At 40.6% G+C, this 16,438-nt stretch overlaps 1 protein-coding gene across 1 annotated transcript in view; it reads right to left on the bottom strand.

The window, feature by feature from the left end:
• Positions 1 to 3,742: 3,742 nt before the first annotated feature.
• The window catches only part of Hao1 (hydroxyacid oxidase 1), a 46,342-nt gene continuing 33,646 nt past the window's right edge, over positions 3,743 to 16,438 (bottom strand). Inside the window, exons 5-8 of the mRNA XM_036183226.1 lie at positions 12,517 to 12,608; positions 7,264 to 7,422; positions 7,094 to 7,163; positions 3,743 to 4,678 (exon numbers count right to left, since the gene is read on the bottom strand). Of these exons, the coding sequence (XP_036039119.1) occupies positions 4,608 to 4,678; positions 7,094 to 7,163; positions 7,264 to 7,422; positions 12,517 to 12,608 (392 nt within the window). The 3' untranslated portion in view covers positions 3,743 to 4,607. The remainder of the gene's footprint in view (positions 4,679 to 7,093; positions 7,164 to 7,263; positions 7,423 to 12,516; positions 12,609 to 16,438) is intronic.

The following is a 16,438-nucleotide window of genomic DNA, read 5'->3' on the forward strand; positions in this document are numbered from 1 at the left end:
ACACTGGTATTTGTGAAATTACCTCCCATATTACTAGTAATTGTTAGTAAGATTTCCCTTTTAAGATTGATCTACAATTCACAATTTTCTTCTATTTCTCCCTGTTGTGTTCATAATAACCCCTATTCAGACACTGGTCCTCATTTTACAGGTGAGATTGGAGGGGACCTCAGGTTAAATTATGGTTCACAAGCCCATGCACTCAGGTGTTCAGTCTCCTAATCCAGGGCTTCCTAGCAAGTTAGCCTTGGCCTTCAGGCAGTGAATATGACAAGGAAACTGTAGCATATGATGTGAAAGGTCTTTCTGTCTATTTCTCCATCAATAAGAAGAGACCACTATTATGGACAAATGCAAGCTCAACTGCAAAGGAAAACCAATCAGCCCAAAGACCAATGGTTCAACCAGGGAAAACAGGTAGGATGCTGGGCCAAAGTCTTCTCTCCAGCCACACGGAATCAAAGGAAAAAGTGCAATCAGGCATGTTGCTTAGAGAAACACCAACCCTCATTTCTGCATCCAGAGTTGCCCAATTCCTGATTTTTAGGAGAATCTGGGAAATTTTCAATTGAACCTTGTCATTATCTGGGTTCGGATAATCATCCTTAGAGAAGCAAACAGGAAATGATTTGTTTGTAGAAGCATTTTTTTTTTCTTTTCCCTCAGCGGTCTATGGACAATCCAATTAAGGAGAAGAGCCCTATTGCACAAGTTAGATTTGGATAAGGACAGGAAATTGTATTCTTTAGAATGGATAAAAGTTTCCCATAATGTAAACATATAAGAATAACCTTCTATCACTTGAGTTAATATAATACCTAAAATAAATTGTCAACTTGAAGTCTTTGTATAATTGGCAAGTGACATGGTGCACACTATAAAACAGTACAATGTCAGAGTGTGTTCCCCATTTTTATATAATACAAAACCTTCAGATTTTCATACACAGACTTTATTTTTGTTGCTACGCAACTTACATCCAACACAGTGCATGTAAATAAATTATGAATTTTACAGAGAAGAAAAAAACATCTTTTCTTCTTCTTTGAGAACAAGCCACAACTTCCTTTCATGCTATCCTAATGTACCACAGCCCTTTCAAGCTGTTTCCCAAACATCAAGGTTTGGGCCAGATAAACAATCAAATGAATAACTCAGCTAGGATACAGATGTAGTTTGCAAACTGCACGCTAAGAAGCATCCGTCCCACTGTATTCACCCCTACGTGCCTGAGAACTGGGTACCCAAATCTGGTAGTTAGGAGGAAGTTTATTTCACACCCACACTCTTCCAGGTAGCAGAATATAAGCAAGCTTAAGCAAGGGAAATTCTGGAGGTTTCTGTTGGCAGCCATCCCAAACTCTACAGGCCTCAGGCATAACTCTGTATTAGGGAGGAAGAATTATTTCAGCCTTGAGAGAAACAAACGTCTATGAGGACAAGATGTTACAGAGAAGTGAGGTCTCCTGAAGAAGATGTAGGCCATATCTACATGGAACATAACTTCCTTGGTGTTCAAACTGGATAGCTTTTTCTGAAAAAATCATAAAATAATACTGCATTTGCATTAATGAAGAACAGAAGCTACTTCCAGAACAAAACACAGCCTGGAAACAACCAGGACACCTAGCAATGGGAGAAGAGATCACTATACTATGGCAACCACTACACACTACAGACGAATAAATAAAACTAAACTACTGATAGATTCGGCATGAATGAGTTCCACATGGAATTGTCAGAAGACACCAAATACCCAAGCATATGCCATAAGGTTTGCATCATGTACAGCTTAGAAACAGTCAACAGCAATCAATGGCCACAGACACCAGTGCTATTTACTTCTGAAAAAGAGGGTACTCTAAGGAATGATGGAAATTTTCTACAACATGATCTACAGGGGACCTATAGTTGCATAAAGTGTATCCACCCACACACTCGATCTTTGCCATTTTACACGCTCCATGTTGGCATTTTATGTCTCAGTAAGAAATAAAATAAAACAGGAAGAATCAATTGTTAAAGAGTGCAGCCAGGTGGTGGTAGTACACGCCTTTAATCCCAGCAATCAGGAGGCAGAGGCAGGCAGATCTCTGTGAGTTCAAGTCCTGCCTGGGCTACAGAGTGAGTTCCAGGAAAGGAGCAAAGCTAAACAGAGAAACTCTGTCTTGAGAAAAAAAAAAAAAAAAAAAAAAGAGTGCCTAGTATTTCTAGGTGGCTCATGGCCTCTCCCTACAGTTCACACCCAACAACTGGCTCATTGAGCTGGCTGGATGAGAAGTCATAGTAGATGGCCCCCACAATCTGTTTTCACAATCTTATAAGTAGTTCTGATACAGGTTATGGTTTAAGGGACACTGCCCTCCTGAACTGTGCCCTCCTGCACTATGGACACAACACATGGGGACACAGCCTAACAAGACTATCTTTTCCTTATTGCTTTCTCCTAAAAGTCTTTTCAAAGACTCTGAGAAAAGATGGATATTAAACAGTATGTATACACACATGTCAAAACCTTCAAAGTACACCATGATTGTGTATGATGTTGCTGTTTTGTGCACTTGTTCAATAATAAGCTTAACTTAAATTAAAAAAAAAAAAACATCAGTAACAGAAAAGACAATCACAAAATTTAATGGCAGAACTCCTGGAAAGGAATATGCAATCAACACACTCCATTCTTGCCTTGACCATTCCAGTATCCGTATTTGTTTCCAATGGATCCAAACAACTGTATCATTCTGGTTATGGAAAACTTAACAACATGGGGTTTTTGGACATAGTCTAACTCCAAAGACATAAAGAAAAATCTACATAGCATAGTTCTGAGCTTGAAAAAATTACAGGAAATTTATAATGTATATGCATTCTTGTTGTAATTTGAATAAATCCTTCTTGTGGCGCCTTACTTCTTGAACTACTATCAGCATTTTAGGATGGAGCAATAAAGCCACAATGAATATTACACACTAACAGCAAAAGCATTTACTAATCAGTTGGGAATACTTCTTCACTAACTAACTAGAAATGACAGCATGATTTGATATGAAGATAACATTTCCTCCGTATCTGGAGGAAAAAATGAGAGCTAACTCTTCCTATTTTTATCAGAGTAGATGCATGCTGGTTTTAATCAAACAATGATATGATTTCAAAAGGAAAATCTGTGTCTACATTGCAGTCATTTAGCAATGATCTTGGATTCAGAAGCCAGATGGAGAAGATCACAGACAATAAACAAAATCATAAAGCAATATAACAGTCACCCTTTAAGATGGTGATTCTTTCAGTGGCTTCATTCAACACTTGATGTTTGAATAAAATTACTTCAGAAGCCAAATGTGCTTCCCATTGCAGAAAACTCTTTTTGGAACCAAAACTAATAGCCCTGCGTTGTTACCTTCCCAGTGTCCTGGGTTCCACATTCAGAAGGGTTCTCATGTCCAGGGTGTTATGCTCTTTGGTTGTTGTCTTTAAAACACTAACAACTTTACCTTCAAAATTGTGTCCTTTAAGTAGCATTCAATGAGACGAATGAAGTATATTCTGAGTCAAGCTCTGCCACAGGGTGAGTCCTGAGGCATAGGTACAAGAAAGGCAAGGTGCAAGTGAGAACCGTCATCACTTATATGGTCTTCAGTTGGCATGGTAGAGTGTCTCCACTGCCCAATGCCCAAGGAAGCATGGCATTACATAGGAAAAACAAAGAAGGCAACACCAACAATCAAGAAAATTACTGTAGTTTTTGCTTCCTTCTGAACAAAAGTTTCTAATCTTTATTCACCATGAATACAAAGCACAAAATAAGTACTTGACCCTGAATGTGAGTATAAATGAAGAGAATGAGAGAATCCAGAAAGGTTCTAGGGGAACTGGGAAATCAACACCTCAAAAATGGGAATAAGGAGACAGAGTTCAAAAATGAAAATAGTTCCATATTTCCCCAAGTGGACTGAACACATCTTTTTCAAATGAAGTGACTAGTACACAACATTCAGATGTATTCAGACACTTAATATAGTGGCTGGAAATCTACTTTCAAAGAACTAGGGTGCTAAAAGACAAAAAGTCTCTAGAAAATCACAAATTATCACCATCCATTTCAATTCTACCTAGTGCTATTTTCTCAACATGGCAGATCCAAACCTCATATTTCTTTGGGCATTTCCAGCATTTCAAAGCCCAGTGCACACTGTAAGAACCACTGTCTTAAGGAAATCTAAACATAAGACAGGTTAATAAACAGTGAGGTCATTATCTTTGACTTCAGCATACTACCTCCAATTTTACCAGAGGATAGCTTTTGTTTCCCAGCACTTCAGCCTGCCAGGGGATGACGTTGTCTAAACACATTTTCAATGTTTTCTTTTTAACAGTTAATATATTTCCAGGATGCAAGTCCATTTCTTTCTAAAAGGTTCCTAGGACACCCATTGAAAAGTCAAAAGCAATGAATGAAAAGGGATCGCTATTTTGTTAGAGAAGAAGGACACCCTTTGTATTGAAGTGGGGAGTTACAGTCTGTGGTCACCCTCTGCACAGTGTCTCTTTGTCAAGTAATACATGCTGGAAAAAAAATAATACAGATGGGAAAATATTGTGCACTGTCAGATCTTGGAAACAGCCAAAGGATTTTTCCTCACCAATGTCTTGTCGATGACTTTCACATTCTGGCACCCTGAAAAAAATAATGCGTACATTTAATATGAAATGAATGCAATAATAATCAGGCAGGTAATCGTTTTCCCAAGGAATGTAAAACTTGACAAATGTAAGGTTTATGATTCAAGGTAGGCTTGCCAAATCTTATGTGGCATGAGACCATTTTTATTACCTAAACAGTCCTTAATACAAAATGACTGGCACATATTTTTATTAACACAAAGAGTGTATTCTTTCTGCCACATTTAATAGACAGCCGGAGGCTGAAAGCTCTCGTTTAGGATATGTCTGCAGCAAATTAAAATGTGTAGTGAGGATTCACAGAATGGCATTCTTCTCCTGAACGTCCTGGCAAGCTCAGGTTGCACAGTAGCAGGGAGACAGTCTAGGGAGTTGTAGCTATCAGAATGACTGGGACCTTGTGGATCACAAAAAATGAATCTCACTTCCACTTCAAATAGGGAAGCTGGTAATTCACTCAAAGCTTTCCCCCTACACACACACACACACACACACACACACACACACACACATCAGCTAAAGGTCCATTTTGAGTCAAACTCTAAGCCATCCATAGTAAACACAGCACTTACTAATTCTTTTAACAAACATTTATTGTTTGTGTGCCAGGCACCACTCTAAACATTGCAAACTCTGCAATGAGATAAAAGATGGAAAGATCCCTGGTCACACGTTTTATAATCTAGAGGGGAAACATAAAATACATAATGTGTGTTGGTTTATAAATAAGTTGTGTGACAGATGATTTATGAATAGTGACAGATTCTTAAGAAAAAGAATGGAAGAACAGGAACAGAAAGCTGGAACTTGGAGACAGATGAATAGTCAAGGTGGTCCTTTTGTGAATGAAAAATGTACATGAAAAACTGAAGGGTGGAGGAACTCTTCATGTAGACATCTGGGGAGCACCAAGGAAATGGGAAGATCCAGCACAGAGGCCACCAGGCTAGAACTTGTCTGATAATCAAGGAACCTTTAAGAGGCAAATGAAACCTCAGGACAGTAACAGGCACAGCAGGGGTCACAGCTGTGACTGAAAGGGTGATAAGGCCCTTATAAACTATTGTAAGGACTTTGGCATCTATGCTGATTGTAGTGGGTAGCCATTCCAGCCTTGGCCTGGAAGTTCCAACTCCCATTGAGGCTCCGGTAATGGTCACGCCTACAAGGCAGGGCTGAGAGAGGACCCTGAAGACCCAGGGTCAAGAGGAGAGGCCCCTCTTGGTTCCAGGACCCTGGACGCTGGAGGTAGACTGAGCAGAGTTCTCCATAGAACACTGCCGGACTGTGCCATCCCTTTCCCAGACCCTGCAACCTATCCCTTCATTTGTAAGCTACCCCACAAAATAAACCTCCCTTTTAACTACATGGAGTGGCCTTAATAATGTCACCAATATGCTGACTAAGTCAAGAATCATTGGAGTGTTCTGATCCAAGAAGAACATGAGCTAAATTAATGTTTAAGATGGCTATCTGGTTTCTGTGAGCAAAGGAGAGTGGGAGAAGTAGACAAAGTCAGAGAAGTAGATCCCAATACCCACTGCAAGAGGGAAATAATGATGGGACAGCCACATGGTGGCAGTTGATGTGACGAAATGGGTCAGATTAAAATGACACTGTAATGTGCAACCCCTAAGGATGTCAAGATGTGAAAGGAAAGGCAAATGTTGAGAGCTTTGGACCAGAGCAAATGAAACTTTGGAATGAGAGTGACCTGGGAGTGAGAGGCTGCAGATGTAACAGAGAGTTAGGGACTTGGTTTTAGATGGGTAGAATTTTAGAAGGACTGTCTGGCCAGTTGGATCTATGCACTCATATATTAATAAGTGAGAAAAAAAATGGCTCTATACCTACCTTGAAAGTGCTCTTGCTCATGAAGACATCCCTGATAGGATTGTCAAAGATGAAGGCTAAGTAACTAGGCACACTGTAAATCTCCCACCCAAGAGTGCTGTGCCCGAGCCATAAATATAAAGCCAATTGCAAGTCTGGTGGCCCAAACAATCTGTTTTCTTCCTCCTCATATCTTCTCTCTTCCAAGGACCCTGGCTTCGAAAGCCCACAGAAAACAAAAAAGCAGTAAGTGAAGATAAGGGCCTGCTGTGATTTGAATCTGGAGTGCTCTCCACAGGCTCCTATTTTCAGTACCTGTGGTGGTGCCACATTGGAGGCTCTGCAGCCTTTTGGAGGTGGAGACTAGAGGGTGGAAGTAGGTATTAAGGCCAAGGCTCCCAAGGTTATGACTTAGCCCCTAGTTTAGTTTCAGCCATGAGCCTCACAAAGTTCTCCCCAGGGTGATGGACCGAATGTCTCTGAAACCAGGAACTCAAATAATTCTTTCTTCTAGTAAGTTAGTGTCTATCAGTTACTGCGTTGCTCTGACGCAACTTCAAGAAGTGTGGAGCCTTACCGCTCAGAGCCATGGCCAGCCGGAATTCTTCCTTCAGTATCTCAAGGACATCTCGAACACCTTTTTCTCCCTAAGCAAGTAACAAATATTAAAGTATTGGGTAAACTAGTTCGATTCTATTTCACTATTGAAGGATTTTGTTTTATTTGTTTATTTTCTTGTCCAATTACCTGGAAAGCCAAGCCCCATATGATGGGTCTCCCCACAAACACAGCCTTGGCTCCCAAGGCCAGAGCTTTGAGAACATCGGTGCCTTTCCTTACACCCCCATCTAGGAAGACTTCCACCTTCCCTTCCACAGCCTCAACGATTTCTGGCAGGGCATCAATCTAGGGAGAGAAGAGGGACAGTGTGACAATGTTTGTGTAAAAACTCCTGATCAATTTCACCTCCAATGACTTCAAACCCACCCAATTAAAGCTCAGAGAGAAAAGGAACCAGTGGGTTTAAGGTTGATGACGGAATCATTTCTCCAGGAAGAAAAATGCAAATACTAGGAACTAGAAACTCATGTGAATTCAGAATTGAGTAGCCTCTATGTCTTCAAAGTCTGGCATTAATTTTTCTACTTCTGATATTTAAATGTAAATATTATGTCTAAAAATAGTACACACCATTCTAAATCACTATCTTCCATGGCTCCCTCTTTTATAAAAAATAAGTGAAATATCTTACTTATATAAAGTATTCTTAGTATTGTTTACTGGAGATCAATGGGTAAAATGCACACTGGATGTTGTAAGCAATGGTGTAGAAAGCATGCAAGCATGGCTTCTCTCTGACATCCTCTTCTAACATACTTTACATCTAGATAAGCATGAGGTAACTATGAATAATACACTTTACTCTCAGTTTCAGGAATACAACCATGTGAACCTTGAAGATCCCTGTTGAAATTGGACATTGACAATGGGTTTAGTTTACCACAGAGAATACAAGAACCTCACAAGGGTGAGGTGGTAGTGTATATTATCCTTCACAATGCCCCATACTTCTCTAAATGCATGTCGTTTCTCCCATTTAAATAGACAGAAGCATATTGACCTACTCCTTGACATTGACTTTGGTGATTATTTCCCACTTTGGCCAGTCATATGTGAGCAGGGTCATTTCTGGCCACAGACCTGAAGCTATTTCTTTGTAGGTTTGCGCTTCTGTCATTTGCCATGAGATAGGAATCCCCAGATCTTGTTCCATCAGAGCTTTGACCCAGGAAGACTATTCAGGAGGCAGAGCTGTCTAACCTTGCCCAGCTGGACCTGAAACTTATATCCCAGCCAGCAGGCTGGTCCCAAGCCTGAATCAGAAGATCCCAGTAGCAGGGTGTTTCAAGGGAACAATTGTCAGTTTAAATCACTGGCTTTTTTCCCCGTAGAGCCACAGTAGTATGTGATACAACTGGCTCATTAGATGTAGGTGAAAATTTATGGAAATTATTCACATTTGTCCCAAAACGTTTATATCTGAAATGAAGTCCTGACTCCATTTATGTATGCTGTGAAAGCCACCACACACTTAAACTACTCTTTTTCCAGAAATAATTGTGCTGAAATCACTCAAAGGCTTTCCTACTTCTCTCCTAGAAGTTTAGTGGCTAAACTTAAATAGAGTTTTATGTAAAAGGCTGAAAACCAAACACAGCTACAATTTGGAGGAAGTGGAGGCAACCCTTGGCAAGTGGCCCCTAAATGTTTGGCAGGTAGTGTAATTTTCCCCTTTCCCTTTTGGCTTCCATGCCTTGCCAAACATGCTTCGGATCCATTTACATACGTTCTCTTACCTATACATAGTCCCCTTTTACATTCAGGCGAGTTACATCAACATATAAATGCTACAATTTCCAAGCCATGATGCAAGCCATAATTAAGCATATTTCCCCATTTGAAACCAGAACCAAAGAAAAATATTAGCTAGCTTGGGTTCAATACACATTTTCAAAGTCACACAAATCAAGTCTGTTTAGGTTATTTCCAGTGCCTAACCTGACCTAAAAGTACACTAATAAGGACACTTAAGACATGAATCCTGGAATATAAAACAGAGCCTGCATTCGTGTCTCTGTGTCTGTGGACAGGTAAGTCCCATCCAACACTGAGCAATTCTAGTGTCCCTTTTTTCCCAGAGCTGCACTCTCACTAGGCACACACTGCATAGAATAGAGTGATCCAGGCAGACTGAATACATAAATAGAGCAGATAAGCCCACTAGCTACAGCCCTATTGACAGTTCCTTTTTTTCCTTTCCTATGCATCCATAGTGCATCCATGTTTATTCAAGAAGAAGGACACTCAAATGTTCCAACCAAAGGAGCTGAACTTTAGACATGCTGCTGTAGTTGAAGTGGGGGTAACTGAATCCCAGCTGCTGCTCTCCCAAACCATACCCCACACCCCTCCAGGGCTTCTACCCAGCACAATCAGAAAATCACCAGCCCAGAGATTTAGCAAGCCCCCAAATGGCTCCAGTGATCCCCCACACACAATCCATAGTGGGATTATGCTCTCTAGGGTATCCTTAGGGTAAGGGAGGTGGGGTGGGAATCTGAATGGTGGTTAGCATTCACCAATGGAACAGGAGAGATTCTAACAATGTTTTGCTTCTGAGCTTAGATCTTAAGAACTGGCATGACTCTTGAAGAAACCTGCTCCTTCATGAAGACAAACCAGGAGATGTGAGACAGTGAGATTCTCCTCTACCAGGCTGGTGTACTGCACAAGCACCTGACCCCATACAATCAGGACTGAGCCCAGCCAAGACCAGAACCCACCACCTCACTGTTCTCAGACCCAAATCTCAACTTAATAAAACTGGGACATAAATAAATGGGAGTAGTTTTAGCCAGTGAGTCCAGATTTCTTTGTTATACCATAAAAGCCAATTCATGGGGCTGGAGAGATGGCTCAGCGGTTAAGAGCACTGGCTGTCCTTCCAGAGGTCCTGAGTTCAAGTCCCAGAAACCACATGGTAGCTCACAACCATCCATAAAGAGATCTTGTGCCCTCTTCTGGCCTGCAAGCATGCATGTAGATAGAACACTGTATACATAATAAGTAAGTAAATCTTAAAAAAAAAAAAGGCAATTCATATACAAAGTACCTCTCAAGGATGAATCATATAAAACATACCTCTGCAATTCATTTTGTATTTTTGTAGTACTGGTCCGAGAATTTGAACTTAGGGTCTCCTCTATGCTAGGCAATCACTCTACCATCGAGTGTCCCCTCTAGTCCCAAGCACCCCTCTAAAAACATTGTGAGATGGTGTAGAACATGCCCAAGGACTCAACTTGAGAGGCATCAACTTAACAGTACAGACGCTTATTCAGTGAAAGTGTTTGGCAGATGGGAAATTTACTGTGGAGAAAAAATCATTATATCTGCAAATCTGAAGTACTTAGTGTTTAGTTGGCATCAAAAAGCAATGCAAATTTGAAAAAAAATAGAGTACTGTAGGATGATCCTTCTGTGGGCTGTGGATATGCATTCCTCTCATTGGTTAATGGTAATGCTGTTTGGGCTACAGTAAGGTAGAATAAAGTTAGGTGTGACAATCAAACTGGGAACTCAGATGAAGAAGGATAGAGTCAAGAGAGACACATGTGAGCTGCCCAAGAAGCAGATGCTAGAGGACTGATAAAGCCACGGGCCACATGACAAAACATAGATTAATAGATATGGGTTAATTTAAATCCAAGAGCTAGTTGGTAATAAGCCTGAGCTATCGACCAAACACTTCGTAATTAATATAAGCTTTTGTGTGTTTATTTGGGACTGGATAGTCAAGACAGAAAAGCTCCTCCTCTGTTTACAAAAGAGAATATTCAAAGGACTCATACAGGACAGAGAATAATGAATCAAGATAAACTGACGTTCAATTCCTGGTTCAGAAATTGAAGCGGCAAGTTTTTCTCTGTACAAGGGAATGCTTGTGAAGTAGAAAAATGTAGAATCGTACAGTCCAGGCATATTCTTTATGGAACCAACACAATACCAGGAGAGGTTCAGGCCTAAGAGTCTGAGTGACTTGCCCCTCTGTCTCTCTTACATTACGGGGAGGCAAGAAAATAACTCCAATTCAAGCCTCCTATTTCAAAACTCCTCCCATGCTATCATACCAGGTCTGTACCCTGGGTTATGATGTAACGATGTCTGCAGGACAGTAAGACCTTCTATGCATCTAGTGCAAAGGCTTATACCATAGCCTTCTTTTAAATCTTTGACCGCTCACCTCAAAACCCATACACCAAGGGGCAAACACCATTTGCCACAGACTGAGTGCTTTCATAGATTTCTCTCATGATCATGGGCCTGAAATTTGCTGTAAGCATGAGGCAAAACCTAGGCAGGTATATCCTCTCATACACACGGCATGCAAAAGGAGGGGGCATTGTTTTCTTTAAAACAGTCTCTGAGACCACAACTCAAAAGCCCTTTGAGATAAGTTTCCATATGCCCTTGGCCAGAGGGAAAGAAACCACACCATTTAGATATTTTCCCCTTAAAATCTAGTTAGATTTGATTTCAGAAGATTTATATTTTATTTTTAGAAAACAAACTTAATTTGGCCCGCACACTAAGCCTATGTCTTCGTGCACAAGTGAGGCATAAATCTGGCCAGGCACTTTGAGCTGTGAGCAGCTTCTCCACCCTGCTCTAAGGAGGGCATCACTTTCCACCCCTTTTTACCTGCAGGCCACATTTCACATCACCCAGAATGCTGTGTCTGTGGGACTAAATCTATGTCAAAAGGGGCTTACAACCTCTAGCTTTATGACTTCAGATCTTAGGCTGCTAATCCCACTGTATACAGACTTGGTTGGCCGTACCCTGCAGTGCTGTGGAAACACCATGTGAGTGCCCTGTGCACACCAGAGCTCCCTGCTGGCTGCCCTGTACACACGAGTGCTCCTTGCTGGCTTGTACTCTGTCATAAAATGAACTCAAGTTGTCTGCAAACTTAGCCAAATCATCCTGCTGGTTCAACGAAACGTCAATTTGCACTACTGCTATGTTAAATTATTCCTCCTCAGAGGCTTTTGTGACCCTACCATTGTGTGTTCCTTCATTTCCTTTGGATTATCATGTCTGAATCATCTCTCTCCTTCTCCAGCTCATATGTCACCTACTGATATACCTGTGCCCACAAAAAATAATCCCTGCCTTACTAATTAGAAGGATCAGTTTTCATGAGTTTATAAATAGACATATTGGGCTAGTAAAAAAATAATAATTGCATTTGCTAACTTAGATAATTCTGTACCACTGAAAATCTGAGATCTTACATAATGTCACACCATTTACCATAAATGATTCACACACACACACACACACACACACACACACACACACACACACACTCAGTAGACATATACAGATCCCTGATTTAAAAAAGAGAAATGTGGAGAAATCCCAGTGGAAACTCACTGTAGCTGGCACTCCATCCAGTTGTCGAGCCCCATGATTGGACACCAAGATCCCATCCACACCGTGTGTCACAGCTTCTTTAGCATCGTCACCTGGAAAAAAACAAAATATCATCCCATGCAAACAGCCACTGGACAAAAGGCTTGGACTTCGAATCTCCAACATGACTATAGAAGGAGGAAGACCTCATTCCCACTCATCTTGTTTAGTGCTTTGGTCATTGAAATGCACCCAATTATTTATTACACTGTGACACCTTGCACAGCCTTGGTGCAAGGTTGAAATCCTGGAAAACAAAGCCCTGCAGAAATAACAAGTGGCAGCACTAAAAGACATGCATGTGAGCTAGCTTTGTGTGAAAATAAGAAATCTCAATGGAGAAAATACTTCCACCAGATAGGCTTTTGGGCAAGCCTATGGGGCATTTTCTTGACTGATGACTGATGTAGGAGACCCCAGCCCTTTGGTGGGTGATGCAACCTCTGGACAAGTGGTGCTCGGGTATATAAGAAAGCAGGATAAGAAAGCCAGGGGGAGCAAGCCACTAAGAAGCATTCCTCCATGACCCTGCATCAGTTCCTGCCTCCAGGTTCTTGCCCTGTCTTCTCTTCATGATGGACTGTGATGTGGAACTATGAGCTGAAATGAACCCCTTCCTCCCCAAGTTGTGGTGGTATTTGCTCCACCCTATTACCTTGGGCTATTGGGCCCAAAGAGGCAGTGCTTCTTGCCATTGTTTGTGACCTCTTATAACGTAGGAGGAAGGGTCACATACCCTTCTCCCTGCTCCTGCCTTCAAGGCGGATTCGCTCCCAGTAAGATCAGAGAACCACTTTAGCTGTTTCTCCATTCTGTATTGATGAGTGTATTTCCTCAATTTATATCTTAATAAATCCCTGTTACTCAGTAAATAGACTCACATGGATTATCATTTCCGAGGTCATGAGTTCAATTCCCAACAACCACATGGTAGCTCACAACCACCTATAAGGAGATCTGGTGTCCCCATCTGGCCTGCGGGGATAAATGCAGGCAGAACACTGTATACATAATAAATGAATATTTAAAGAAAAACAAAAGGGAAAGAGAGATGGCTCACTGAGACTGATGTTCCAAAGGACCCAGATTCAATTCCTAGGTCATCTAATGTCTGATCATACCAAGATTAAAAAAAAAAAAAAAAAGGACCCATGTGACCCAACTCCCTTTCCTTATAAGAAGTCACATACAATGGCAAGAAGCACCACCTCCTTCTGGCCCTATAGACCAAGGTCATAGGCAAAGCAAATACCCCTACACCAAGTTACTTTTGGTCATAATAGCTTATTACAGCAGTAGAAAGCCTACCTAAAACTTGTATGTCTGAGTGTGTGTGTGTGTGTGTGTGTGTGTGTGTGTGTGTGTGTAGAATTATTAATTAAAAGAAAAAGAGGCCATCAATTTGAAAGGAGGATCACAGGGTATTTGGAGAGAGGAGAGTAAAGGAAGAAATAATACAAATATATGAAAATAAAAATAGAATAATTACCTTTCTAATTTGTATTTTTAAATAATAAAATAAAATTAATGTGCAAAAGCTCTGATTGATGGCCCTGAAGACTTTCTAAAAGGAGAAAATGTTCATTTTCTTTTCAAATGAGTGACTGGTTTAAATGTATTCCTTCGGTGAATTTAAGAGTTCTTACTGTTGGACATTACTGGATGAGTCATCTCAATATAACTGGAGTATTATTTACTATGACAGATTACTGGCACTGATGAAAACTGTCAATCATTTGGATAGAAAAAGGAAATACTGCATCTGTTCATAATTTAATTGTTTTAGATATATTGTTTTCACTTTTTAAAAGAAATTGTTGAACCTGTGGAGGGAAAAGGATTTCAAGATGGCTTCCCAACACACTAGTCACTTCCCTCCCATCAACCCCCAGCCCTATTTTGCATTTTGTTGTTGCTTACTATTTGGACATACATGCTTTGGTACATTACTTGACTTCCCTCGAGTTCTAATTGTCTTTCTCTTGTGCCAGTTACTATGAGACTTTGCTATATTCTCAAATCTTTCCACTATTCTAGCTAACCCCTTTGAGTCAGCTGATCACCTCTCCTAAGTCAGCTGCCTGGAGCCCCTTACCTTCTTGTTTGGCGGTGGTTACTCTCTGGCCTCAGCGCCTACCTTCATTCTCTTGCTTTCTCTGCTTTGAACATCTTACAAACGGATGGATGTAAGCTCTTCTTTGGTTTACATTTTGTTTGTCATATACTCATGTGCAGCTGCCCAAGAAGAGATCAATGAGAACCAGACTGGCAGCCCTGGACCGCCCCTTTCTTTGTGTAATCCCTGCATGAGCTGTAACACACTAACCTGAGCAATTGTTTTCCCACAGAACCTAACAGACTATTCCCTTGTTTGCTGGAACCCATTTGTTAACCTGAAGACAGATGACAGTCTGGCCTGGCCTGCATCCTTCATAATAAATTCTTTTCTTGATTTTTCTCTCTTTATATCTATTTTATTTTTCTGCCATTTCATCTGCGATAAGGTACGATTTGTTTTCTTAGTATAATGATTATATCACCAAAACTTAGAACTTTTCTAACATTTTCTTCCTGTCCTTTCCTTGTGTATTTTCCATCTAAAATGTGTGCCAGTTGGATATTGCCATTTAAGGTCCTCTGCATCCCATTCATCGACTTGACTGTGGTGCTTGCTCTCTTGGTCTCATTTGTCACTGCTGTTCTACACCCAAGGAAGTGCTGCTGCCTTTCTTTCAACCACTCGATCATTTCATTTTTACTTTCAGCTATCATACTTTTAGTGTTTTATACCTCTTTCTCTACTTTTCCTTTTAAGCTACTCAGAAGTTAGTCTGGGCACTTGCCATACAAGACTGAGGACCAGAGTTCTAATCTCCAAGACCATGTAAAAGCCAAATGGGCATGGTGAGAATGGTTTGCAATTACACTCTATTCTGTGACTACAATATCTATAGTTTTTACCTATAATTAATATATTTAATATTCCCAAACAAAAAAAACTGTGTGTGTGTGTGTGTGTGTGTGTGTGTGTGTGTGTGTGTGTGTATCAGACAATGATTTGGTGAACAAGACTTCAATTACCCAGGAAAAATCCCAGGGATTAACAAATGGAACTATATGAAATTATATAGTTTCTGGACAACAATAGAAACTATCAACAAAATAGGAAGACTCCCCATAGAAAGGGGGGAAATGTTGGCTATACTTCAAACAGCATGTTAATATCTAGAAGATATATATTTTTAAAACTGAAAATTTTAAGTACCAGGAGCTGGAAAGATGGCTCAGCAGTGGAGAGCCTTGGCTGCTCCTCCAGAGGACCTGAGTTAGATTCCCAGCACCCACTGGCATCTGTCTATAGCTCTAGTTCCAGGAGGTCTGACCCCTCTTCTGTCCTCTACAGGAACTATATGCATATAGCACACAAGCACACATGAAGGCAAAACACTCACACACATGAAGTAAAATTTTAGTTAAAAATAAATAATAAATGTTTTAAAAGTACCACACAAACAAAACTCCCAGTCAGTACAGGATGATGAACAGAAGAGGCGGTCCTTGAACAAAGAACATGAATGGCCAATAAGTATTTTAAATTGTTCAAACCCTTTACCCAGTGAGGAAATGTAAATTAATACCACTGGGCAAGTCTATCTCACTCTAGTCAAAAAGACTATCAAAAAAAAAAAAAAAAAAGACTATCATCAAGAAATCAAAGGACAACAAATACTGGAGAGGGTATGAGGAAACAGAAACACTCATTCACTAGGGGGAGTAAAAACTAATGCAGACCCATGGAGGAAGTGTGGAGAATTCTCAAAAACTAAAAACACAACAAATGGAACCACCAAGTAACCCAGCTAAGCCACTCCTGGGCCTAGTC

Source organism: Onychomys torridus, chromosome 4, assembly GCF_903995425.1.
Source record: "Onychomys torridus chromosome 4, mOncTor1.1, whole genome shotgun sequence".
Lineage (NCBI taxonomy): Eukaryota > Metazoa > Chordata > Mammalia > Rodentia > Cricetidae > Onychomys > Onychomys torridus.